At 50.1% G+C, this 25,392-nt stretch overlaps 1 protein-coding gene across 11 annotated transcripts in view; it reads right to left on the bottom strand.

The window, feature by feature from the left end:
- FRMD4A (FERM domain containing 4A) overlaps positions 1-25,392 on the bottom strand; it is a 567,858-nt gene that overhangs the window by 26,121 nt on the left and 516,345 nt on the right. For all 11 annotated transcript variants that reach the window (XM_075926045.1, XM_075926048.1, XM_075926044.1 and 8 more), the window contains exons 13-14: positions 23,489-23,627; positions 15,322-15,463 (exon numbers count right to left, since the gene is read on the bottom strand). In XM_075926045.1, the coding sequence (XP_075782160.1) occupies positions 15,322-15,463; positions 23,489-23,627 (281 nt within the window). The remainder of the gene's footprint in view (positions 1-15,321; positions 15,464-23,488; positions 23,628-25,392) is intronic.

Here is a 25,392-nt window from a genome sequence, read left to right on the forward strand (position 1 = left end):
CAATCAGGTAATTTTTTAAAGGTCCTCTTGAAAATACTACGTGTAGTTCTGCCCAAAGCTCCCAACAGCAAAGAGATGTTACAAAGCATCGGAAACATATTTTCATAGCTTAAAGGCCAGAAGAGACCACTACTCTGACATCCGGTATAGAATATGATTGCCACATCCAGCCCAATTACTTGCGGTGGATTCTAACCACTCGGAAGAAATGTAGTAACCAATGCTAGATCTGTGCAAAATAGGAACGAAGTTAAAAAAACCCAGTCGCTAACAGAAGGTCTTTTTGCGGCAGTAGTTGTTTCCCACGGATACATATGCCACGATGTTCAAAACTGGATCCAGAAGTCCATTTTCAAAGGCCTAAGTAGGGAGTCTGATTTTCAAGTGACAAGCATGCAGCAGCTTCCACTGATGGCAATGTAACTCCTAGGGATGTCAATGTGTAGATGACTACACGATTAACTGATAAGCCTCGGCACGAGCACTGGATCCACCTGCCCCCCCGATCCACTGCTGCCTCTGAGCGAGAGAGAGAGAGGGGCAGGCTCCACAGACCCACCTGCCCCCTCACTTGCTACAGAGGCAGTGGGGGAGGCAGGAGCCACCTCCCCTCCCCACCCCCCTGCATTGCTGCCTCTTTCACAGGCAGCAGCGTGGGAGGGAGCGGGTACGGGAGCCTGCTGTGAAGCAGCCTTTGTCCAGGGCAGGCCTAGGCTTGTCAGGGACAGAGGCTGCTCCACAGCAGCAGCCCCTCTCTGCAAGGGGTCCAAGCTCCACTCGGAGAGGGGATGCTCCACGCTGGGGCAGCCTCTGTCCATGGGGAGCTAGGATCCCCCATGGACAGAGGTTGCTGTCGCTCTATGCTGCTGCCTCTGTATCAGAGGCAACAGCACAGGGTAGCAGGCAGGAGCCAGTCTGTGTGGGGAGCTGGTTTTTAAAACCTAAGGCATCTTAAAGGAGCTTGGTTTTTCAGAAAATGCTGAGCATCCAGCCCCTAAAAATCAGGCCACATCCAGCCCCTAAACATTGCCAGGCCACGCCCCCAGCTTTTATGTGCACTTCCCAAGACAGCAACAGGGTGAGTGGGGCGGCTGGTAGTTGTGGCTGGAGCCAGGACCCCGGTGGCCCCAGTTTCAGCTCCAGCAATTGCTACGTGGCCTGGCTAGCAGGGCAAAGCACTGGGTGAAAAGCAGCTGCTCCAGGTGGTGGGGCCAAGCACCGGGTGGAAAGTGGCTGCTCCCGCAACCCGTTCTCCTCCTCCCCTGCTCAGCAGGAGCCTCCCCCTGGCCTCCAGCTGCTCCCAGCCAGCAGGTACAAGTATTAGCAACTATTCTATTGGGTTTTTAAAAATGTGTGTATGCAGCAGTTTTTCAAACCTTAACCTTCGATTTGTCTGATATACCACAGGCTAAAATTACCATAATGAATATGCAAATATTTCAGTGCTGGTCCACCAACGCTTTTTGAATGAGTTTGCTGGTCGGTGGTATAAAAAAGGTTGGGAACCACTGCTTTAAGGCATCCCGAGTCAAGCACCACTTTCAAATCTAGTCCTGCATACGCTCCAGGACTGACCTGCCATTTCTCCTACAACCGTGTTCTGGTGCTGCCTTGGCCTCTGCAAAGCATGGAGTGCAGAATCGGGTGCTGACGATCTACCTTGGTCAGATTTTCCAAGAAGCCTTAACCAAGCCTCAGCTAACACACCTGTGAGTATAAGGGCGAAGCTTAGCATGCCGGAGAGTATAAGGGCCTAGAGGTGCACTGTCAGCACTGACCTCCAAGCATGCAGTCACTAATCTTGGTTTGGGTTTGTCCAAAGCTTTGCTGAGCTTCTGCGAACCTTTGACATGACCTTAGGGGCAAATTTATGGTTTTGCATCAAAACCTGATGGAACTCTGGCTTTCAGTTACGTTTTGCTTTACAGTTTCTTTGCTCCTACTTTCCTCTCAGACATTTAAAGCTAAACTGGAAGAGGGACTACCAACTATACTAGAGGGACACGTCCCACACTAGCCCAGTAGAGCTAATGGTGCTTCTCCATTGCTGCTTTCTCTGATTTGCACACAGCACAACACACATCTGTTCTGAACAGTGACCCTCTCCTGTGCAATGTGTGTGACTACAGTGTTTATGGGGAGGTGTTGGAAGTGCAAAACCAGAATGGAGTTCTCTAGCGATCAGCAGGGCTCTAGGAGAGGATGGGTGCCATTTTACAATGTGTCATCAGCAAAAATCAAGACAACTGCATGGGAATGTGGAGAATGTTTATCCAGACGCGAAATTAAGAGCACCAGGCTGATTTCACGTGGGTCTTTTTATAGCCTAAACCATAAATAAGACTCAGGATAACACAGGTTCAAGCCAGAGAAGGACCAGTACTGCAAAAGCGCAACAGGATTTTCCTAGAGGAATTGCCATTTTGTATTGGAGCTGGCAGGGTAAATCCTCTCTTGCGCCTCCCTAATAATAACTGCAGGGAGCTCTTACTGGCAGCCGGTGAACTGCTGAACTCTTCTACTCAACTGCTGATGAACTGGTGACCTTCAACAACAAGCTGTTCATGATTCCTGCAGATGTGCTGCTTTCTTTTTCTTTCAGAGTAACTTGATGGAGCATGTTTTCCTTTCTCCTTCCTCTCCTCTTCCCACCCAAATTCAATTTATTTTTAAATTGTAGACACATCTGGAACCACCAATCACCACAGCAGCTAGACACATACTTCCGTTGCTATTAAAACATACAATATATGCACCACATCCAGCTGAATGCTTGAACTGATGCCTCTAATGATGGGTGTGTCTACACTAGAGAATTAAACTAGCTGTGTGATTGAGCTGGTTGTACTGAACTGATTTAACCACAGTTCATTGTGAGGATTGCCAGGTAGACCCCGCCAAAAAACCGGACACACTTGATCATGGGCGGAGGAGAGGGGGAAGGAACCGGCTGGGAGGGGGGCGGGAAGGCAAGCAGAGCTGGTGGGGGAGGTCCAGGGGCCACGGGGTTAGACGGGAGAAGGGAGGTGGATGGGAAGCAGAGCTGGCCGGGGGGGGGGGGGCCAGGAGTCGTTGGGGCTGGCCGGGAGGAGAAGGGGGCTGGGAAGCAGAGCTGGAGGGGGGGTCACGGGGCTGGACGGGGGGAGAGGCGGGCCTTAAGGAAGGGGGGCGGGAAGCAGACCTGGCGGGGGGTGCAGCCATTGGCCACAGCCAGAGTCCTTCAGGCCACGCCCCTGGCAGGCACTCCCTCTAGTTGCGAGCAGAAGCTGAGCGGAGGTGGGGGCGGGGCTGGGAGCCACTCTCCCCGCCTGGCTTCTGCTTGCAATAAGAGGCTCCCAGCTGGGAGGTGGGGCTGCAATTGGTGCTGGGAGCCTCTGGTCGCGTGCAAAAGCCGGGCGGGGGGAATGGCTGGGAGTCCCAGCCCCCGCCCCGCCCGCCCGGCTTTTGCACACGACCACAGGGCTCCCAGCGCTAATCGCGGCCCCGCCTCCCAGTTGCTCCCCCGCCCCCAGCCAGGAATTCAGAAAATACCGGACATTGCACATGTCCGATATTTTTTGAATTTTTCTACCGGACAGACGGTAAAAATCCCAGACTGTCCGGTAGAAAACCGGGGACCTGGCAACCCTATTCATTGTATCCACACTAAATGTTCTGTGTCAGTTTAAGAACCATACCAGCCTTGTTCTAAACCCTTTCAGATGCAATGCTTTCTGGGTACCTCTCTCCCAGTTCTTGGCACAGCTCCTAAAAGCAATGGATTCTGGGAGATTTCAAAAGGCCACTGTGGGCTAAGTAGGGCGAGGACCAGTGGAAGTGGAACTATTTCAGCTTGTCCACATTCATGCTAGAACTAAACCAGTTCACAATGAAATGGGCTATTAGTTTACTCCACTTCAGATGATAAAAAGTTGTGTAGTGTCGACAAGCTTTGTATGACTGATAACAGGGAATTCTCAGTTCAGGGCCTGCAATGTTAGACTTTGTTGGTCTGACCGAGTCCATGTTTGTTAACCTCTCAGACATTTTACAAAGACCTGTTATCATAGTCCTTTTCTGAAGAGATGGATCAGGTGGGCTTTCTATTTGAGATCTTTCATAATCCCCACTTTTTCTTCAGGACAGTCTGGATTATTTTTGCATGTTTCTTAAGATTTTATGGGCTTGCCTCTCACCCCACTTGCACTGGCGTAAACAACCAAGAGTAAACTTGATCAAAGAAAACTGAGTCACACTAATGTCAGACAGCGGCAAGGGACAGGAGTCCTGAGCTCTGTAGTTTAATGTGTTTAGAGCAACCATGAGAAGCTCTGTCTATTCTGATGATGACCGATTCTAGCAGACCTGTGATCACAGCCCCAAAGGTCAGACCAAATGCTAAATAATGCAAATGAAAAACTAAAAATCAAAACAAAGCAAGACACCACAAAACAAACACTAAACAAAACCAACCAACTAGATGCTACACAAAATCAACAGATCAGATTTACTTAATACCATTGAATTGTGGCTCATCGAGGCCTTCCAAGAGGTCTATTAGCTGAGAAAATATCAGTTGCAAACTGATTTCCACCATACAAACCAAGAGAAGATGCTGTCTACTGACCAGACCTGCCACTACAAGATATACCTTTATGAGACACGTCATATTGAAATTCAGTTGAAAGCTACATATTCCCTGCATGGTTTATGGACCATCCGATGGAATTTATAGGACAATTATACAGAATGGGTCAATATAACTTTGGAAGGTTAGGACGCACCAAATCCTAAAGGGTTTCGATAGTAATTCCTCCAGAATCCAGTTAAGGCCCTGATTCAGCAAGAGCTGTAACCATCTAGCATTAAGCATGGGAGTCACTCAGTTGATATGTTCAAATACTTTGCAGACTGGGGCCTACATTTATATACAGCCCTATGGTCATGGGCGGTGGGTGAACCACCGCTTTGGGGGACCAAGCCCGTCACTCCCACCCCTCCACTCAAGGCCCTGCCCCTCACATGCCAGAGCCCCAACAGCCTCCCATAAAAAGAAAAGCCCTGAAGGGCCCCCCAGCTGGAGGAGTCCCTGCCCACATGTCATCCACATTGGGCCTAGCTGCCACCCCTCCCTCCCAACACACTGCCACCCTCTCCCCAGACCGAGCAGCCACTCCCTTGGTCCCTGAGCACTGGGCTGGCCCCAGAACCTGGCTGAGTTGGCAGCCTACCCAAGCACCAACTCCTCCCACCCTGAAGGCCCCGCCTCCACCGGGATGAGGGACACTGAGAGCAGTGGGGATCTTTGGGGGTGGGGGATGGAGTGGAGGCAGCGGTGGGATTCTCGGGGAAGGGGTGGCGCCACAGCCCAGTTGTCCAGCGGCAGCACCAGGGAACCCACTGCCCAGGCCTATGGTTAATTCCTATTGAATCCTATATGCCTCTTCTCCCCATTATACGGGGACAGGTAGAAGTCATGCCATTTAGACACCCAAGGAATGCCACATTGGTTCATGTTACGTTTCTCTCTCTCTCTCACATCCAATTTTAGGTCAAATTTCAGCTCTATTACCTGATGACTCCTTGTCTCACTGTCATCAATGGGAATTACAGCTGTGAAGCTGGGAGGAGAGTCTGGTCCTTTCTGATCAATTTACACCCAATGCCTAACTTACACACACACTTACATCACTGCTGAATTTTTCACACAGAAGTTAAGGGCCTGATTCTGTTCTTGCTTAGGCTGGTGCAAACCAGAACTAATTCCACTGGTGTTACATTAGAGTAAAACCAAATGAGAGGTAACACTGTCCGACCCCAAGTGAATTCCCCAAGGGCCATTGTGGCATCTTCGTTAGCAGCAATTTTTAAATCAAGTGGAATAGTTGCTAAAAGATCTGTTCTAAGAATTATTGGGGGGGAAGTTTTCTGGCCTGTGTGTTACAGGACGCCAGACTAGGTGATCACTGGAGTTCCTTTTGGCCTTGGGATCTATCAAAATGACAAAGGCAGATTTGCCATCAGAATTCAGGAGCTGGGATTTTTCCATTGGAATTCCCAGACCAGTGCACATGCCTCTAGATGCTGCTGCCTGTAAGACAGGATATAGTTTGGTAGCTGGAAAAGGTCTGACCATTGCTTTCACTCTATTAGTATTTATATTGCAGTAGCTTCTAGAGGCCTCCACCACTGTCAATGACCCGCTGAGCCAGGCACCGTACACATAGAGCGAGAGACAATCCCTGCCTTGAGCACTTTACAATCAAGAAGGACATCACTGTCACAGGCAGGGGAGGAAAGGGCTTCAATGTCAAACAAAGTGATGGTTTATAAATGTTATATGATACGTTAATTAACAGTTGGGAGGTATTTTTATTTATTAATTCTTTGCATTACACATATTTAAGGCTTGGCCTGGGGACAGGAGGGAAGGCAGAAAGGGAGCAGCTGAAAGGCAAAACAAAGGAAGGGAGAGGGGCGGGAGAGGACCACAACAAGCCAGGGAGAGATACTGAAGTTCAGTGTCTGTCAGGGACAGGGCTGGGGAAAGCAGTGGAGGGAGAAGTGAGTCCAGAGTAAAAAGCCACATTTCACAGGCCAGTGACAGGCCCTGGGTACAGAGGGGTGACTCCAGAGAGCTCTGACTCCCTTTTTTCCCTTGCTTTTCACAAGCGTAAAATCACAAGCAAAGCACAGTCCAAATACAGCCATGATTCATGCTATATCCTGTGGCCTGGCTGCCAGCTCTTGCCTCCTGGCCCCAAAGCAGGCATTTCATCCAAGTCCACGTGGAGCCGGGACTGGAACGGCACAGCGCACCCTCCCCGCCACAACAGGGCATGATTCATGGCTGCAGGATGTAGGGGACTCACTGAAAGTGACCACAATCAGTCACTACCTCCCAGCTCTGATTAACACATAGGATATCCTCCTTAGCCATGGCCAGAGTGCCACTCCTGGCTTTCCAGGGTCCATCTGGAAGGATTCAGAACAGGATGCACAGAGATATCCTGCAGCGCGACTGTTCTTCATTAGTCACTTTGCTCATCTGCCTTTTCACAGACTGGATGGCTTGCTGTTTACCAACTAAAACACTCCGTGTCGGGTAACAGGAAGTTTTTCTCTATGGCTGTAGGGGAAGCGAGGGGCGAACTGCCACGCTGGAAAGGAAATAGAGGACTGGGGCATTTTCAAATACAGGCAGGCACATTGACAGGAAATCTACAACGGCAGACGTTTCTGCGTTTTAATGCTGTGTGGGGAGGGGGTGGATTATTTTAGCACTTGCATGTACAAAGATAAAATAAAAAGTATGTCTGTTCTATACAGAGAGATCCTACAAGCTCCCCTGTGCTCACAAACCTCCCATTGAAATGAATGGGACTTCTACAGGCAGAGAGACTGCAGGATCAGGCCCACGCAGAGGAGGAAAGGGTCAGTGCAGCACAAATCTTCACTACAAGCCCATGAATCATGCAATGCTCAGCTGGGTTCCTGCTGAACTGCAAAGTGCTGAGTTAAATCAGAGTAGACCCATATCAAAACCCTCCGTTTGAACAGCACAGGCTTTGTCTGCTCTCATTCACACAGGCGTACCTCTGTGGACTTCAATGCATTTACTCTTGCTTTACACCAGCGTGAGATCAGAACCAGGCCTCATCTCTCTACTTTGGACTGACACTTCATCTCCAAAGAGTCCTAAACTTGGGGTTCCAAATCCAGATGAGAATCTAGCCCCAACTTTAGGGTTTTCTGATTCAGCATGACGCTCTGCAGAGAGAGCTCTGGGCTCTGAACTTGGGTCTACTCACTGGTTGGTTGGTTCAGGATTTTGGTTGAGGCCATTCCCTGCTCAAAAGATGGGCCAACGTTCGTGGGGGAGAGTCTAAAGGGTACACCTGGGAGTCAGACTGTAACTTACTGTATTGCATCAAACACACATAAGGAGAGAGACAGCAAGGCCTAATGGATGGGGCACTGGCTGAGGGTTCAGGAAACCTGGCTCTGCTACTGACTTACCACGTGAGCTTCAGGGAAGTCACTTCCCATTTCCAACAGTCACCCATTGTCTCTCCTGTGTATTGTGACTGTAAGCTCTTCAGGGCAGGGAGCATCTCTCACAATGCCTTTATATGGCAACTATCACATGCGGCCATCTCAGTTAGGACTTTTATGTGTTACTCTAATAAATAATAAATTAATGGTTTTGTGTGTCCTCTACACAAAACCAGCGGGGCACTTGGCAGTTTCAAACTGAGCTCCTCACCAGGTTTTGGGTTTGTTCATTTAGGAGGTGCCTGCTGAAGAGAGGGAACTTTGCGGAAGACAAGAAGAAACTCCAAGGAAAAGCGAAGGAGACAAAAACATGGAGCAGGAAAGAGGGCCCCGCAGTGAAAAGTGGAAATATTTTCATTTTCCCTCTCGTGATTCGTGATAACTCCATGTATTTATAGTCTGGAAATTTACAGTGGCCTCTCAATCACTCAACTCTCGTTCTCTCGAGATCCATAAAATGGATCGCTCTGCTACAACAAGAACACGTCATTGTTTTGCTCATGTATTAATAATCTTCAGCACAAAGGGCGGAAGTGCAAACATTCCGAGGGAGCCCGGGGAATATACACCAGGATTCTGGAATGCTGAGCAGCCATGACTGCTACACTCCCAGTTCTGGTCTGCTCACGGGAAGCAATTTTCAGGGGCTTGGTCAGTGTGGCTGTGAGAAGAGGTGAGCCCAGCAATGTTTATCAGACAGTTGAGTAAACTCGCCCTTGTTAACAGAATAAGCTGTAAGGGCATAGGGCTCTTGTGGTCCAGAAGGAAGCAACCCAACCAGGGGTCGGATCCAAAGCCTGTTGAAGTCACTGGTGTCTTCCCATTCACTCCATTGGACTTTAGATCCAGTCCCAAGATGCCTCCTCTTCCCTGCAGAGGAGAATGAGCTCCTGCAGGAGTGTTCACAGCCAACCGGCTCCTACTCCCCATGCAGCAAGGATGGCTTCCCACTGGGGATGTGGGATTAGTACTGGCCTCTTAGGAACCTGGGGCTAGATCATTCTTGGAGAGGGGGCGGGGGGCAATGACCTCTAAAGTTCTCCTACAGATTCCCCTTTGTCTCTCCCCTCCTTCGTTAGCTAACAAATCACAGCTGCTGCCAGCAGAGCCCCCAGACAGCAGCAAGCTCCAGCACCCTCTGTTAAGTTAAATCTGTTAGGGTATGTCTACACTGCAAAGTTAATTCGAAATAACAGCCGTTATTCCGAATTAACTTTAATAGCATCTATACATGCAAACCGCTATTTCAAATTTAATTCGAAATAGCGAAGCCCTTAATTCGAATTTGGTAAACCTCATTCTACAACTAGTAACGCCAAATTCGAAATAGCTATTTCGAATTAAGTACTGTGTAGACACTTAATTCGAAATAGGAGGCCTCCAGCCCTTCCCAGGGAGCCCTGTTGGCCACTCTGGGCACAACCAGGAAAACTTACTCTCCTCTCCCCCAGCCCCGGAGCCATTAAAGGGGTAGACCCTGGCCACAGTGCCTGTGCCAGCTCCAAGCCTGCCAGCCCAGAGCCAGCAGTGGCCACTGGGGCCCCAATCCAGTGGCCCCAAAACATGAGCCAGCAAGCCACTGGCAGCCAGCCCTCCACTGCTCCCCAGGAGCAGTCTGTCAGCTCCCAGGAGCCTGACAGGGGCTGGAGAAGGCGGGCACCTTCCTGGTCCAGGGTGGAGATCATGGACCTTATTCAGGTTTGGGGGGGATGCCCCCAACTTCCACGATCTCCGCACTAGACGGAGGAACGCGGCCGTCTATGGCAGGATAGCTGCCAGCCTGGCCACCAAAGGCCACATGTGAACCCCAGGATCAGGTTAGCATGAAAGTCAGGTTGGTCCAGGGAGAACCCCTTGAGTCCTGAGCTTCCCCTCCCCCTTCTTCCCCTTGCTTCCCCCTTCCAGCTCTCTCCTCCAAGGTTTCCCCCTCCCCTCTCCCACCCTCTCTCTTTCCCCTCCCACCTCCTTTTCCCAGTCTCCCCAGAGGTTCATCCCCCCTCCTCAGTTTTGTTCAATAAACCCAGTTTCTATTTTTGAACATACGTGTCTTTTATTTGACATCAGGAAGGGGGGCTAGGGAGGGGTAAGTGGCACCGCCGGTGGAGAGGACCGGGGAGGCTCTGAGGGCTCCTCGGGGTGGACGCTCTCCTGCAGGGCCTCCTGGATCCTGACAGCCCCCCGATGGGCCCCCCCGGATGGCAGCCTGCAGCAAGTGCAGCCAGGCTGATGGCAACAACCCCATGAGACACACCGGCGCGCCCAGGGGCAGCTCTGGCTCCATGTGGCCGAGTGTTCTGGTGTCCCGAGTTCGGGCACTCAGGGCACTCCAACACAGGACTGCTTTGCTGTCCCTCATCAAGGTAGACAAACAAGCAGGGAACCCTGAGAACCGTCTGTCCGGGTTGGGGGTAGGGTCCCTTTAAGCACGGAGCTCAGTTAGCCTCAGGCAGCAGCCCCACACACTAAGTCCTAACCTGATGCCCTGCCAGCACTGGTTCCATCCAGCCTTAACTTTGGTTCAGGGTCCACTCAGTGTGGACGTGCTATTTTGAAATTGCAAAACGCTATTTCGAAATAGTTTTTGTGTATAGATGCGTTATTTCACACTAGCTTAATTCAAATTAACTATTTCGAATTAGCTTATTCAAATAAGTTAATTCGAATTAACTTATTCAAATTAAGTTAATTCGAAATAGCGCTGTTGTGTAGACATACCCTTAGTCTCTAAAGTGCCACAGGACTCCTGGTTGTTTTTGCATATACAGACTAACATAGCCACCCCTCTGGGACTTCTGCAAATGACGGTCCCTTGACCATAAGTCTGGTGGAACCCAAAAGCTGGTTCTGAGTGTGGGTCACTAACATGGGAGCTGTATGCCGACATTCTGTCTTGCCTCACTGGAGCCACATCATAAACCTTCACCAAAGCAAACTCACATTTGCCTGGGTTCTCGGTGTGCAGACTCACCTGCGGCTGGATCCACCTGAACCTTCCACTCACCCCCAAAGAAACGATCCACTGGGTCAATTAACTCAGCATGCTCTCGTCATCCTGGCAAGCTTGTGGGCCATGTAAACTCAGCTCTCAGGACTTGTCTAGGCTGATTGGATTTTTGCAGGGAGCAAAATATAAGAGGCAAAGATCTGCTGGCAGTGGGGATGGCTCTTGTTTGACAGCGGTATAAAGTAAGATCAGGGTTTGGCCTAAAGAAGCTCTGCAGTTGGATTTTCTCCTGACTTCTGCCCCTGAATACCAGGCCAACCCAGTGAAGTCAACAGAGCGAAACTGGTGTGAACAGTGATAGAAATGTAGCCGTGTTAGTCTGGGATAGCTGAAGCAAAATGCAGGACAATGTAGCACTTTAAAGACTAACAAGATGGTTTATTAGATGATGAGCTTTCGTGGGCCAGACCCACTTCCTCAGATCAAAAACCTGTGAACACTGAATCTGGCGCTCTGAATTCCTCAGATTCCTGGGGAGGTGGGGGGGAGGGCAGATTGAAAATCAACTACTCTCACAAGCACCAGTTGTAGAGCATGGGAATGCTGCCTTTGAAGAGGCTTTTAGCATTTCCTGGGCTACTTGATGTTTCATGCTTTCACCAGTGGGAGAGTCAAACAAACAAAAGACTCGAAAACCCAACACCACACCAGAAACGGCCCAGCCACTGCAATTCCCTGAGCAGATACTCAGCACAAACAGTGGATTGTGCGCTGTGTTCTAAGGGCCAGGAGAAACAGAAAGGCGTCTCTGTTCACAGGCCAGGAAGAGAATTCCAAAACAAGTTGTTCTCCACCGGCAGCCAGCTTACATCGTAATGCTTTATTGCTTGCTCCCAAGGAATTTCAAGTTAGCCACGAAGGACGTATGGCTGCATACTTGACGTACAGTATGGGTTTGGTTTTGTAGCCTGTGGTTCTCAGAGGGTACATTTCCCTCTGTTATTATGAAAAGATCCTTCTCCCATGTCAGAGGTTTCCTGATGGTGGATTTTAATGCAGCTAAGTGATGTCTTCCACACTTCATTTAAATAACCCCTCATCAGGATAACAATGCCTTACATCACAATGAGTGTTTCATCCCAGGAGTTCGCACCCCTTTACAAGCCATTAGTCCTCACACTGCTCCTTGGAGGTACATGACCACTGCTGGACACATGGCAAAGTTGAGGCACACAGCAGTTAAGGATTCGCCCAGCTCATGGAGGCAGGAAGTGTAGAAACAGGCATAGGTAGACGCATAGGAAACAGGAAGTGGTAGACCCATAGGCAGCAGGTGGTATAGGCTAGAGGGTACTCAACCCTCCCAAATGGTTTTTTGAGATGCCCTTCTGCCTATGTGATTGCCCAGATTAGCAGGAGAAGCCTCATGTTAGGTAGGGGTAGGGGCAGGGGCAGGGGCAGGGGCAGGTAACATGGAGAGTGGGCCCTGCACACTCAGGATGGCGCTAGATTCCTCAATCCCTGTAGGGGGTGCTCAGCGATGCCTCCCAGGAAGATTGGATGAAAAAGGGCAAAAGTCCTATGTGTGGGGGAAGGGGTCCTGAGGTGATGTGGGGGGGAGGGGGAGAAGAAGAGTCCCAGAGCAAATGGAGGGGGATACTGAAGGGCTGGGGAGGAGGGGAGGAGAATCCCAGGAGATGGGGGGAAATCTTGAGGGGGTGGGAGGAGAAGGGGCACCCCAAGCAGTGCTGCTGGAACAATTTTTTATAGTGGGGGTGCTGAAGGCAGAAACCATGTATTTAGGTTGCTATTACTACTTTGAACCAGGGGATGCAGCAGCACCTCCAGTTCCAGCAGCTATGGCCCCAGGAGCAGGAGGGAGAACCTGCAGAGATGAGGAGAGGACAGTCCCAAGGGAAAGGGAGGGATCCCTGAGGTGATGAGGGGAAAGGTAACTTCAGGGGGAGGATGCTGAGGGGAACTGGAGGGGAGAGTGGAGTCCCAGGATGGGAGAGACCTTGAGAGGATGAAGGGGAGCCCTGGGGAGGAAGGGAGACCCTCAGATAACGTAGAGGGCTGGGAGAAGGGAAGTCTAAGGAACCCTGAAAGGGAGTCCCTCAGACAGAGACAGAGAGAGAGAGAGAGAGGGTGTGTGTGTGTGTGTGTGTGTGCGCACACGTACAAAGTGGAGCACCGCAGCTAGAGAGTTTTGCCTGAGTGTGGGTGCATGCCTCACATGACACTACGGTGGGCTTCTCCACATCAGCAAGCAGCGAGGGCCAACGGGCCGGAGCAGTGAGCCAGGGCCAGCCGCAGAGAGAGTGCAGGGTGGGCTCTGCTGCCTGCAAAGAGTATTTTCACCCGCCGCTTAGGAAAAAGCATCAGATTCCTGACTCCCAATCCCCAGGGGTGGGTCCCTTTGACAGGGATCCCTCTTTGGCTTCTTCCATAACTACAGTAAACTTCCGATAATCCGGCACCTTTAGGACCCACAGGGTGCCGGATTGTCAGATATGCCGGACTATCAGAAGGGGGGGCTATGAGGGGTCTGGGGTGGGGTTGGGGGATGCTATCCCAGACCCCCTAATAGCCCCCCCTTCCGATAGTCCGGTTCTGCCTCAGGAGTCCCTGATTCAGCCGCTGCTGGTCAGTTTCAGCAGCGGCTGAATCGGGGATGCATGCAGTAGAGCAGCTGGAGTGCTGCCAGGTTGGTCCGGTAGCGCTGACCCTTGGCGCCGCGAGACCAACCCGTCAGCACCCCAGCTGCTCTTGGGGACGCCTGGGGCAGAGCAGCTGGGGTGCTGCCGGGTTGGTCCCGCAGCGCCGCTCCTCGACGCTACTGGACCAATCCGGCAGCCCCCCAGCTGCTCTGCCCCAGGTGTCCCCAAGTCAGCCGCTGCTGATACTGACCAGCGGCTGACTCCAGCAAGCCAGAGGCAGAGCTGCTCTGCCCCGGACTTCCTGGAGTCAGCCGCTGGTCAGTTTCAACAGCAGCTGAATCGGGACCCCTGGGACAGAGCAGGTGGGGCACTGCCAGGTTGGTCTGGTAGCGTCAAACCTCAGTGCTGCGAGGACCAACCCGGCAGCACCCCAGCTGCTCTGTCCCAGGCGTCCCCAAGTCAGCTGCTGGTGAAACTGACCAGCGGCTGACTCCAGGAAGCTGGGACAGAGCAGCTCTGCCTCCGGCTTCCTGGAGTCAGCCGCTGGTCAATTTCAGCAGCGGCTGAATCTGGGACAGCTGGGGTGCTGCTGGGTTGGTCCCGCAGCCCCGAGGGGCAGCGCTATGGGACCTATCCGGCAGCACTCCAGCTGTTCTGCCCCGGCTTCCTCGATTCGCCGCTGGTCAGTTTTAGTAGCGGCTGAATCGGGGAAGCTGGGGGAAGAGCAGCTCCAATGGTCCAGCTGCCCGGAGCACTTCCGGGTTCCTGATGGTGCCGGACCATCAGATGCTGGACCATCGGAGTTTTATTGTACTTATGATTCCACCTTACAAAGGGGTGTCCAGTCCCTCCTGACGCTACACTTCTATTTTCTGCCGGCTAGCTCGGTCAGAGCCAGCACAAGTATGTCTATTGGAGCTCGGAAGGACAGCTTACTGCTCCCAGGGCAGACAATACCCTCAGCCCTGAAGCCTGTTACACACTGAAGATTCTGATAGAAGCATCTCAGCATTTTCCACAGAAAGAAGCCTTATAAACTCAGGGCCCTGGGCAGCTGCTAGGCAAATGGGCCCTGGAAACAGGCTTCATGGGGAGCTGAACGGCCAGATGACCAGGGGGGACTAGTTGGAAGATGGAGAATGAACTTCAGCAGCTGAGAGGCAAAGCAGATCTGTGCAGAACCTCTATGGATGATTCTGCCTTTCTACTGCTAGAAGACCTCTTTAATCCTCCCATGCTCCCCAAAAGAGCCACAACACAGCCATGGGGAGGCAGGTCGCATGGAGATGGCTGCATAGGCCAGAGGTCAGGAGAAACAGGCGAGCTGCAGCAGGAAGGTGGACACATGAGGGACTGGGGAAGCAAGGTGTGGGGATAGGTCAAGGAACTGAGAAGACTAGAGATGACATCCCAGGGAGAAAGAGGAACCAAGCAATGAGAATGGGGATGGGGTCACACTGCAGCCTGGCTCTCTTGTTGGGTGAGAGCAGGGGGGATGAGAGACAGATATCACGTTCCCTGAGAGACAGACACTGAAAGGAAGCATCTTGTTACCATCAGATTTGTTTCTGAAATGCCCCACTATATCATCTGGCAGCTCCTACATATTACAAAGCTACGTCTACTCCACTTCTCTCTGGAACTTCTACACCGTCCCATGCCATTACAAAGTAAAGGACTTACCTGAGGACAAAAGACTGCCACTGCTGCCGCTGATAATTTTGCCTTTGCTTCCCATGTTGGCTAGTTTTGAAGTCTTCAGCGTTCCAGTTTCAGTCAGGTCAATAGCAATTTCACTCAGGCTTCTCGCAGCATGAATCTTGGACTGGGAACGGACACAGAGCTGTGTTTAAGTATCATGGAGCCATTCACTGTGCTTTAGTGCCACAGACACGAAGAATCATTTTACTGTGGCAGGAAACAGGCCCTCAAAAGTCCACTCAGATTATTTTCCAAGAATGCAAACCATTTGGCACTCGCATGCCCATACTGTCTATTGCCCTTGGTGTGTTTCAGAATATGGAGGCAAATCTCCTATTAAGATCTCTGCACTGCCAGAGACTCCCTTCCCTTAAACCAAAGAACCATGTCCAGAGAATGTGAATGTTAAGAGCTACAGTAAGAAACCACCAAAAATGCCAACATAATCAGCATCCTTCTTGCTGGGTAGTTTCAGTGCAGAAGCCACCCAGTGCCCACTAATCATTGGCTGCAGTTGGCTTTATATCTGGCCCCGAATTAGCACAAAGATTTACTTATTCTTCGGTGCAGTCCCTCTATAATAACGGGTGGGCACAGGGGTAGGATGTTCCACTGAGAGTGGCCACCCTGCGAAACGTGGAGGATTTTGACTAGCAACACAGTTATCAGCAGAGGTACTGGGTTAGCGGCATGAGTTGGGCTCACTTGAGGTCCCACTGCATTACTAGCTCTAGGGCCAGGACCCACCCATACTATGGATGGGCCCACTAGCTTGAGTTGAAAGTTCAAGCTAGAGATATTTGCATGTGGATTCGGGATGTTAAATTGTGTTTATTGCATAAATGTCAATCTGCTGAAATTTTCAGGGGATACATATTTACATGCTGGGGGGGATGCAGCAGTACAGAGGGGGAGGAAGGCAAGGGGAGCTGGTATGTGCGGGGAGCCAGCTTAAATTTCCAGCAGTTGCATGATTACTTAATTCAACACATTTTAACATTTCTACTGAGCACCTTAAGGTCTTTGACAGATTTATCCCCCACAACACCCCTGGGAGACAGATAAGTGCTATTAACCCATTTTACAGAGGGGGAGCGAGGCAGAGAGAGATTAAGAGACGAATGCTCAAAAGGCGCCTAGCCTCCTTCTGAGACTGGTCACGGTCACACATGATGGCCAGGGAAGAACTGAACCTCGATCTCTCAACATTTCGCTGAGCCTCCCCACTACTGAGCTAGAGTGACCAGAGAGTAAGAATGAAAAATCAAGACTGGGCAGAGCAGGTAACAGACACATATATAAGACAAAGTCCCAAATACTGTGCCTGTCCCTATTTGGGATGTAAGCGACTAGTCGACTACCCAATAAGCATATCAGATAGCCGAGTAGTCACTTGACTAGTTGCTTCCCCCCCGGCCCTTGCTGCCTCTATCAGAGAGAGGCAGCAAGAGAGAAACAGGAGCTGGTACTGGGGGGAGCTGGCTTAAAAGCCTGTTCCCCCCGGCACCGTCTCTGTGGGGAACGGGGAGGCAGAGGCGTCCCTATTGTTGCACCTCTCTCTTTGAAATGTACATTTCAAAGGGAGAGGTGCAGGAGCAGGCACCTAAGCAGTCCCACTGCGCCTCTTCCTCTGAAATGTACAAGAGCCGCAGGCAGTTCTTGTACATTTCAAAGAGAGAGGCACAGCGGGATAGTGAGCGCCCCCTTTACAGACTAATCGAGTAGTCGATGGATTCCATCGACTACTTGATTAGTAGATTAATCGAAATTTAACATCTCTCGTCCCTAGAAAATTGGGACATTGAGCCTTCCACACCAACAGTACCTGTTATCACCTCAGGTCAGAGACATGGTGGGATCAGCCTTTCAGCATCTTGGCCTTGCTGTTTCGGGTCAAAACCAAGAATAACAACTTTTGAAAGTTCAATTTCAGTTTCAGTTGGTGGGTCAGGTGGCTTCTTATTGTGTCTGAACTGACTGTCCAGTCACTGGCCAGGACCTGCATAGCATTTGGCTATCTATCTACTACAGGTTGAACCTCTCAAATCTGGCACCCTCAGGACCTGACCAGCGCTGAACCAGAAAATTTGCTGAACCACGGGAGGTTGTCTAGCAGAATTGCCAACACTTCCACTGCTTACTGGGCTCTCAGAAGACATTTAGGGGTAAATTAGAGCTAAGTAATAGCACAGAACACTGAGAGCCAGGACTGGTGGCTCTGAACAAACTTTACGGGACTGCAGGAAACTTGAAAGTTAGGCACTAGCCCCCTGCTCCTGCCCCCACCCCGCTTTGGCCAGACCCCACTAGCTCCCTGCTCCTGCCCCCTCTTCCCCTTTTGATAGACACCCACCCACCCGCACCATGCTCCTGCACCCTCCCTCCGACCAGACACCTACACCCAGCTTGCTCCTGCACCCTACCTCCCACCCAGATTCTGCAACCCCACCCGTATCCCACTCACTGACTGCTCTGTCCTGCACACTGGACCCCTCATTTTGGCTCCACCCCAGAGCCTAGGGGGCCTCCACACAATCCGCTAACCCTGGAACCCCAGAAAAGTTAATCTGGCCTGAGGCTTTGAACCTCAGTCCTCTATGTCTACCTCCCTGGGGCTGGAGCACCAGGAGAGTGAGGGGTCTCAGTTGGGGGCCACATCAGAGAGGGTTGGATGTTTCGGGAGGGTTTGGGTTTTTTTTGCTTCTCACTTGTGTGGTCTCCAGCTAATTTTTCTGTGGGACAGTGGCCCCTGACCATAAAAGGTTCCTCACCTTTGCCACAAATAAAGGCACTGTTGAAACTTTGTGTGTTGGACATAATATTTTACTTTATTTAAAAATGAAACCTGGCCAAACAGCCCCCAATTGGAGCCCAGCCCCTATCTGGCCACAGTATTGTAACACTCCTGCACCACCACACACGTACCAACCCTGAGCCCATCACACACCTGAACCCCCTGCCCTGAGCCTCTCATACCCATACATCCCCAAACTCCTGCACCCCCACATCCTCATCCCCATCATAAGACTGACAGAAGACAGCCTGAATGCATGCATGAAGCTGGATTTGACCAGTTATGATGTAAACTTCAAAGAAATGTGCAAAAAGATGTAGCAGCAGAAGTCCCATTAAATAAAGCCTGTGAGTACAATGTTTCATTGATGCTACTATATCATCATGTCAATTATCAGTAATATTACGATGTACATTTTCAGTCATGCAAATGGGCATTTTATACGGCTCCTTGCTGGCCACTTGTTCTGAAATTTGATGTTTAGCTCTTTGATTCGAAAAGGCTGCTGACCCCTGATCTAGTGACTTCTTAAGCCTCCTATTGCATGTGCCGCTTGTATTTGTATTTCAACTTCAGTGAGAAGCACGGTGGTCAAATACACCCATCTCCAGGGTGTCTGTCAGACTGCGCATTGGCTAATGTACTTATAGAACAATGCTGAGCAGGGGCAGTAATACTGGATATTACAGTCTCTTTAGGCAGCAGTGAGGTCAAGGACAGAAGCAGTGTAGAAACTAAGCCCGTCTTTTCTAGAAGTGTTCCCTCTACGTACATTAATAGACAATGGACCATTAAAGTTAACAGGAGTCTGACCTCAATGGGTTTTGGTCAGGATCTTCCCTGGGGAAGCTTGCACTGCCTGTCCTCAGTTGTATTTGCCTTGCTGTTGTCTGAATGAGTAGTGGACTGCAGACTCCAGGAACTTTTGAATACACACACGTTTCCAGCAATAAGCATGGCTGGCGTGCCAATAATGACGCCAATTAACGTAGGGGGGTTTTGTGCTTTGGATAGTGGTTCACTGGGAACAGGAAGCAAACCAATTAACTCATTTCACAGAGGCCAATAACCAGCTCGCTATGAGATACGGGCTGGATTTGTATAGGCAGCACAGCACTAAGCGGCTAGATTATATCCTGTTACTACTCCCCTGGGTCATTCAGTCACCCGGTTTGGAAAATTTTTAAAGAAATCACTGACTTGGCAAGTCTGGTTTTTTATTTTTAGTGGGGGAGGGAGATTTGCTCATTTGGGATTAGTTTCAAAGCAGTTTTTTTACCTCAGTGGTGCCAGTCCAATGAGGTCAGATATTCTTTGGAAGCCTCAGCGACAGGAGGGATGGTCTGACACCAGGAATCACTTTGGCCTTCTCACTGAAAGATTTTGTGGTATGTGTGCTCCAACAGGTCATGGGGCACCCCCCCCCCAAGTGCCTAAGGCCTGGGGCCAACCTGCACCCCTGCTCGGCCAACAAGTCATTTGGAATCTCCCTCATCTTCTCTAGCAATTTAACTCATTTAAGCTCCATGCAACTGGAGAGAATTCAAGAGCATCCCTGCTATTGGAGAGTCCTACAAAAACAAGTCTCTGGAGGCCAATAGGGCAAAGATTTTTCTGACAGGGTGTAATCACCAGTGCTTAGACATGGCTCTTTGCCTTGCTGTGACTGCCTACACTGTGCAGAAACAAATAGGGCACCCGGAAGAGTTCATTCAAGGAGATGAACGTCTTGTAAGTTTCCACACTGTTTGAATTCCAGAACAGAGCAGATAGAAACGGCAGCATTGAGAGTTCAAAGTCTTCTCCAGCTGGCAATGTGCTCAATTGCACGTAAGGTTGTGAACATTTGCTATGGGTTGGTTTTGCTGCAAGATGGTCGAAACCAATGCACATTATTTATTTTATTTTCTAAATCCAGCAGGTTGACTTTGTGGGCAGAACTGTGTCAGGTATCACAACAACATAGGAAAGGATGCAGGACTTACTTAGTTTCAAGTTTTGTTATAAACTCAGCATTCAAGCCTGGTTTTCCAGAATGCATTGAGTCCTGCAGGGCATCTAAATTTCATCTCAATCATTAGCACCAATCTGGGTTCATTTTGTGAGCAAGCTTCAGCAGCTTTATTGTCTTTTGTCAAAGCCATGTGAAGTGGCACGTACTGATGCAAAACCAGGGAGATTTGTACCTTCTGCTTTGGGATTAATCTAAAGCAGCAATGCTACAGAGTGAATTTAAAGGGGCACAAACCCATGTTAATTGAAAAAATATCTGCACAAACCCTTAAGAACTGAAGCCATCAAGTACCTCAACACTTTATAGACTGTCAGCTCTGGATTTCAAAAAATAAACACACCCAGGACAACAGATCAGCAGGACTAATCAAGCAGATCAAGGAAACTTAAAATGAGCCCAGCTGAGCAGTTTACCCATCAATCTTGGCAGCATCCCTTAAAGACGGGGCCAACAGACTAAAATCCCAAGTCTTTCAGAGAAAAGGACTAAAATATTTGTCTCTCTCAACATCAAAACAATAGGAGGGCGGCTGGGATTATTCTGACAAAGCATTCTGACAGGGTCACAAACATGACTGATTGACTGATGATGGCGGGTAAGGGGTGCTGCCTGTGGGCGTGAGAGAGAGATCAGATGTGTACTCACAATCTGAAACACAATCTGCTGGCAACAAAAGAAGCGAACCACTTTCCTGACCCTTAAAAACTCCCCTCCCACCAAGAGGAGGGGAACAGGCTTTTGTTTTTTGATCCATTTGTGATTTTTAAAAAGCTTAGACACATTGAAACTCCCCAGGGCTCTAACATCCCAGGCTATCTGCAGGTTTCTCTCATTCACAGCTGCTTAGGGAGGTAAGGAAACTGCCTGTTGCCCATACATGTAGAATAGTGATAGAGATGCAGCCCTGTTAGTCTGGCGTAGCTGAAACAAAAGACAGAACTATGTAGCACTTTAAAGACTAACGAGATGGTTTATTAGGTGATGAGCTTTCGTGGCCCAGACCCACTTAGGAAGTGGGGCTGGCCCAAGAAAGCTCATCACCTAATAAACCATCTTGTTAGTCTTTAAAGTGCTACATAGTTCTGTCTTTTGCTGCCATACTGTCCACCTGGAAGCCCAAAGCTTTAGTGTAGGGGAGGGGAGGCTGGATGTGGCCCCCAGCTTGCCTGGGATCCAGCCCCTAAGGCATGGGGCTCCCCCAAGCATTGGGGAGCCCAAGCTGGTGCTCCAGCTCCCCCACTTCCTCCCCATGGAACTGAATCACACAAAAATCTACTAAACTGGGCCTCCCTACTGCTCTGGTGTGTGAGGGAAAAGTGGGAAGCGGGAAGCGTCTTTCTCCTTCTCAGTCAGGGGCCACATCAGTGAGGGTTGGGATTTTTTTGCTTCTCATTTGTGTGTGGCCCCTGATCGATTTTCCTGTGGGTCAGCAGCCCCCAACCCAAAAAAGGTTCCCCACCTTCGCTTTAGTGCTAGAAATGGGGGAAATAAATCCAAAAGATGAAAGGACTGAGCACATCTCACTGGATATAGGGTGCAAAGTAGGGATGTAAGCTGTTAACCAGTGCTTACCAGTTCCAGTTAACTGGGGGGTCTAGAGCAGTTCCCCACCCACTGTGGGCAGGGGCGATGCTCCAATCCCGTGGGGCCCAACACAGTCAGGGACTGCTCTGGGCATCTGGAGTAGCCCCTGTCTTTAATAGGCCTGGGTGTGTTGCAGGCAGGGGCACAGGCCCTCTCTGTAGTAGGCCCAGGGTGGGCCATAGGCAGAGGTTGCTCCAGCTGGGCTACAGCAGCCTCTGCCTATCAGGGAGGGCTGCTCCAGCCTGGCCACAGTGGCAGCCCCTGTGCGTAGCAGCCTGACTGCGACAGGGGCCGCTCTAGCCTGAGCCCAGTCCTGACCACCCCAGCCAACCCTTTAATTGGTTAAACATCGTGTTTGTGTAACATACATGCCTAGTGGGCGTGGTTCACTGTCCAATGTAGTGGCACTTAGACCACGTACTGCCAGAGACAAGAAGGAGTGAGCTCTACAGACTAAGCTGGGAGCCAACTGGCTTTATAGCTCAAGCTGTAGAGACTCCTATACTAACCTCCAGAGGTCCCAAGTTCAAGTCCATCTGCAAGCAGTTATAAGTGGTGGAGAATGCGGGCAGACAATAGGGCTATGTCTACACTGGTGCGATCTTGCGCCAGAGCTATGCAAATGCTTGCCAGCCGTGCAGATCGCCTGAACCCAGCTCTTCCGCGTTGCAATCTATTCACCACGGGCAAGTAGATTGCATTATTTGTTGAGCCCTCAAATGAGGCTAAGCATGGACTATCGCCGAGCCTCATTTGCAGATCTAATGAGCCGCCATTTTTGCGGAAGAGGCTCTTCCGCAAGAAGGAGCTGTCTACACTGCCCCTTCTTGCGCAAGAAAAACCCTTTTGCGCAAAGCCATTATTCCTGAAAATAATCAGCGTAACTGCATTGTGCAAGAGGGTTTTTCTTGCACAAGAAGGGGTAGCGTAGACAGCTCCTTCTTGCGCAAGAGCCTCTTCGGCAAAAATGGCGGCTCATTAGATATTCAAATGAGGCTCAGTGATATTCCACGCTTAGCCTCATTTGCATAGCTCTGGCGCAAGATCACGCCAGTGTAGACATAGCCTAGGTGTGTGGGTTACACTGGCACTATAGTTAACTGATTAACCAATTACATGGGATTTTACAACCCTACTCAGAGCCAGGGCACTCAGCTTCATGCAGCTCCCCACTGGGAACACAGCTGCCCCCTGGGACTTCTCATCTCAGGCTTCCAGCCAGGAGTGGGAAGCTGCCTAGGCCTCTTGCCTACAGTACTGTGACCAGAGCTGACCTGTCTATAAGACAATTCGGGGCATCAGCCACGGGGTCCCCCAAAGCATGGAGCTCAGGGAAGCCACCCTGAACCAGTCTACGGATGAGACGGCTCTGCCCCTAAGAAAGCATGACTGTAGCACCATAGAACTGGCAAGGAGTAAAACTCAGAGAGGTGTAGAACTGAGAGAACCTTTAACTGATTTATTTGAAATGGCTCTGACTTCATGGTGGTGTCCCTTTGAGAAATGGGGCATTCACAGAAACAATATGGAGAGGAACTCAATCCTGTTGGGCTGTTCTGCCCCAGATCCCAGCTGATACGCCTCTGGGGAAATCAAACTCCTTTGTTCTGGTACAAATGGAGAGATATTTAAGCCATTCCACTCTCACTTTGTTAGAAGCATGGAATGAGGACAGCCCAGGGGAACCCACGGGCTGGAAAAACGGTAAGTGAGCGGGAGCCACATACAGCACACTCGCCTTCCAGCAAACATCTTACCTTACTCTGCTTTCTGTCCAGGTAGAACTGGTGTTGGCTAATGGCCATAGCCCAAATGGACTTGATCAGTGCAGGACAGGCGTACCATGTGTGCACAGCAATGCCACTGTGTCCAAACGTCCTCCTGGTCACAGACGCCCTAGACAAGAGGAAAGAAGGAGCAGTGTTTATACCAGTGTTTCCTCTGACTCTAAAAAGAGAAGAAAAAACCAACCAAAGGTCAGAAAAAAACCCTCAAGGCCTGTGCCGAAAAAGCTGCTCTCATTACTCTGGGTTAAGGGAATAATCACAGAAGGAAAATGATGGCCACATACACTAACTGAGTCTTTATCTTAGACTAGACACCAACCTGTAAGCAGCAAAAGCACTACCACAACAGTATCTCAGGGTAATGCGGTCTAGTGGACAGAGTGTGGACTGGTGTCAGGACAACTGGGTTCTCTTCCAAGCTCTGCTGTCAATGCACATCCTAGGAAGGTCACTACATCCCAAGCTTTTTAACGTGTATGTCTCCATCTTCCTTGGACATAAGATTTGGATCGAGAAGTCCAATAACTGCCCCTCCCTGACACTTTGGAGAAAGACAAAAAATCCTACTTGGACAGGTAAAGGGACCCCTTTCCCTGATTCTGGCTGAGTGTAGTGTGAGAGACCAGCATGGAAATGGCTGGCAATACTAGAATATAGGATGATACAGAAACCTGATACCAACTGTCATGGACTTTTGCCTGTGGGTCAGAAAGGGTGCTGCCGTGCAAAGCAAGGTGCTTGTCAGGGATGCCGTAGCAGGGGTGTCAATGCACAGGGCATGCAGTGAGAAGGTAGACAAGGGACAGCAGGAGAATCCATCTCTGATGCCCAAAGGGGATAACATTCCCTGCTGAAGTGCAGTTTGCTCCCCTCTCCCCATCTCCCCTCCCTCCCAACTCTGACCCTTCCCTTCCCTCCTCTCTTGGTTACAGTTTTAAGTGTCTTCATTGTTCTATGCTCACTTGCAATTAAATGCTAAACTTGTCATGGTTCAAGTGCTGCCGATTTAATTTCTTTTTGTGCACGCGGGAGCTAGAGAAGTCGGCATAGGAAAAGCCAAACTGCAAAAGAAAGTTGAAATGAAGTCAAGAGCAATTATGGGGGGGAGGCCCAAACCCCTGCAGATCCAGAACTGAAACTGCCAGCCCAGGCTTGGCTTTGGAGAACACGGCAACTGATGTGTCTGGGACCATTTCAACTGCACATTTTTATTAGAACCAAATCAGAAGCATTGAACAATGTGCGATTAAAAGTTTTCCAACTAATCATGCAGATTAAAAGGCACATGGTGACAGTTATGAATCCAGTGAAACGTAATGAGGGGGAAGGCTGAAGACTCAAGAGGGGTGAGAAGAAACAGCACAATCCAGGAGCCAGGTGAAAGGCTGTGACTCTTGGTATCATGTTTCGGTGTTATCCTATATTCCAGTGTTCTCAGTCTCTCCCATATTGGCCCCTCTCCCCCGCTCCTGCACAGAGCAGAGAGCTAGCAAGACATGCCATCTCATTCAGCAGTATGGTGACAAACCCTGCACACCAGCTCAGGAGTCTCTGGGAGTTGAAACATCCAGAGTTGAGAGCTCCTCCTACAACTGTTGTAGCTTTATAGTTTAGCACCTTGCGCCCACACACACTGGATGCTCCTGCTAGTCTAGTAATGCAAAGCAGCCAAGGCATACTGGTCAATCAGGTCCCTGGTATATCCAGGGCCCAGTTCAGCAAGGTACTTACGCTTAATTCTAAGCATTGAGTAGTTCTATTGAGGTCAGAGTTATAGCAGATTAGGGTTGGGAGAGACCTAGAAGATTATCTAAGTTCCACCCTCTGCTCAAATCATCCCAGCCAGGGCTCTGTCAAGCCAAGCCTTAAAAACC

This window comes from Pelodiscus sinensis, chromosome 1, assembly GCF_049634645.1.
Source record: "Pelodiscus sinensis isolate JC-2024 chromosome 1, ASM4963464v1, whole genome shotgun sequence".
Taxonomy (NCBI): Eukaryota; Metazoa; Chordata; order Testudines; family Trionychidae; genus Pelodiscus; species Pelodiscus sinensis.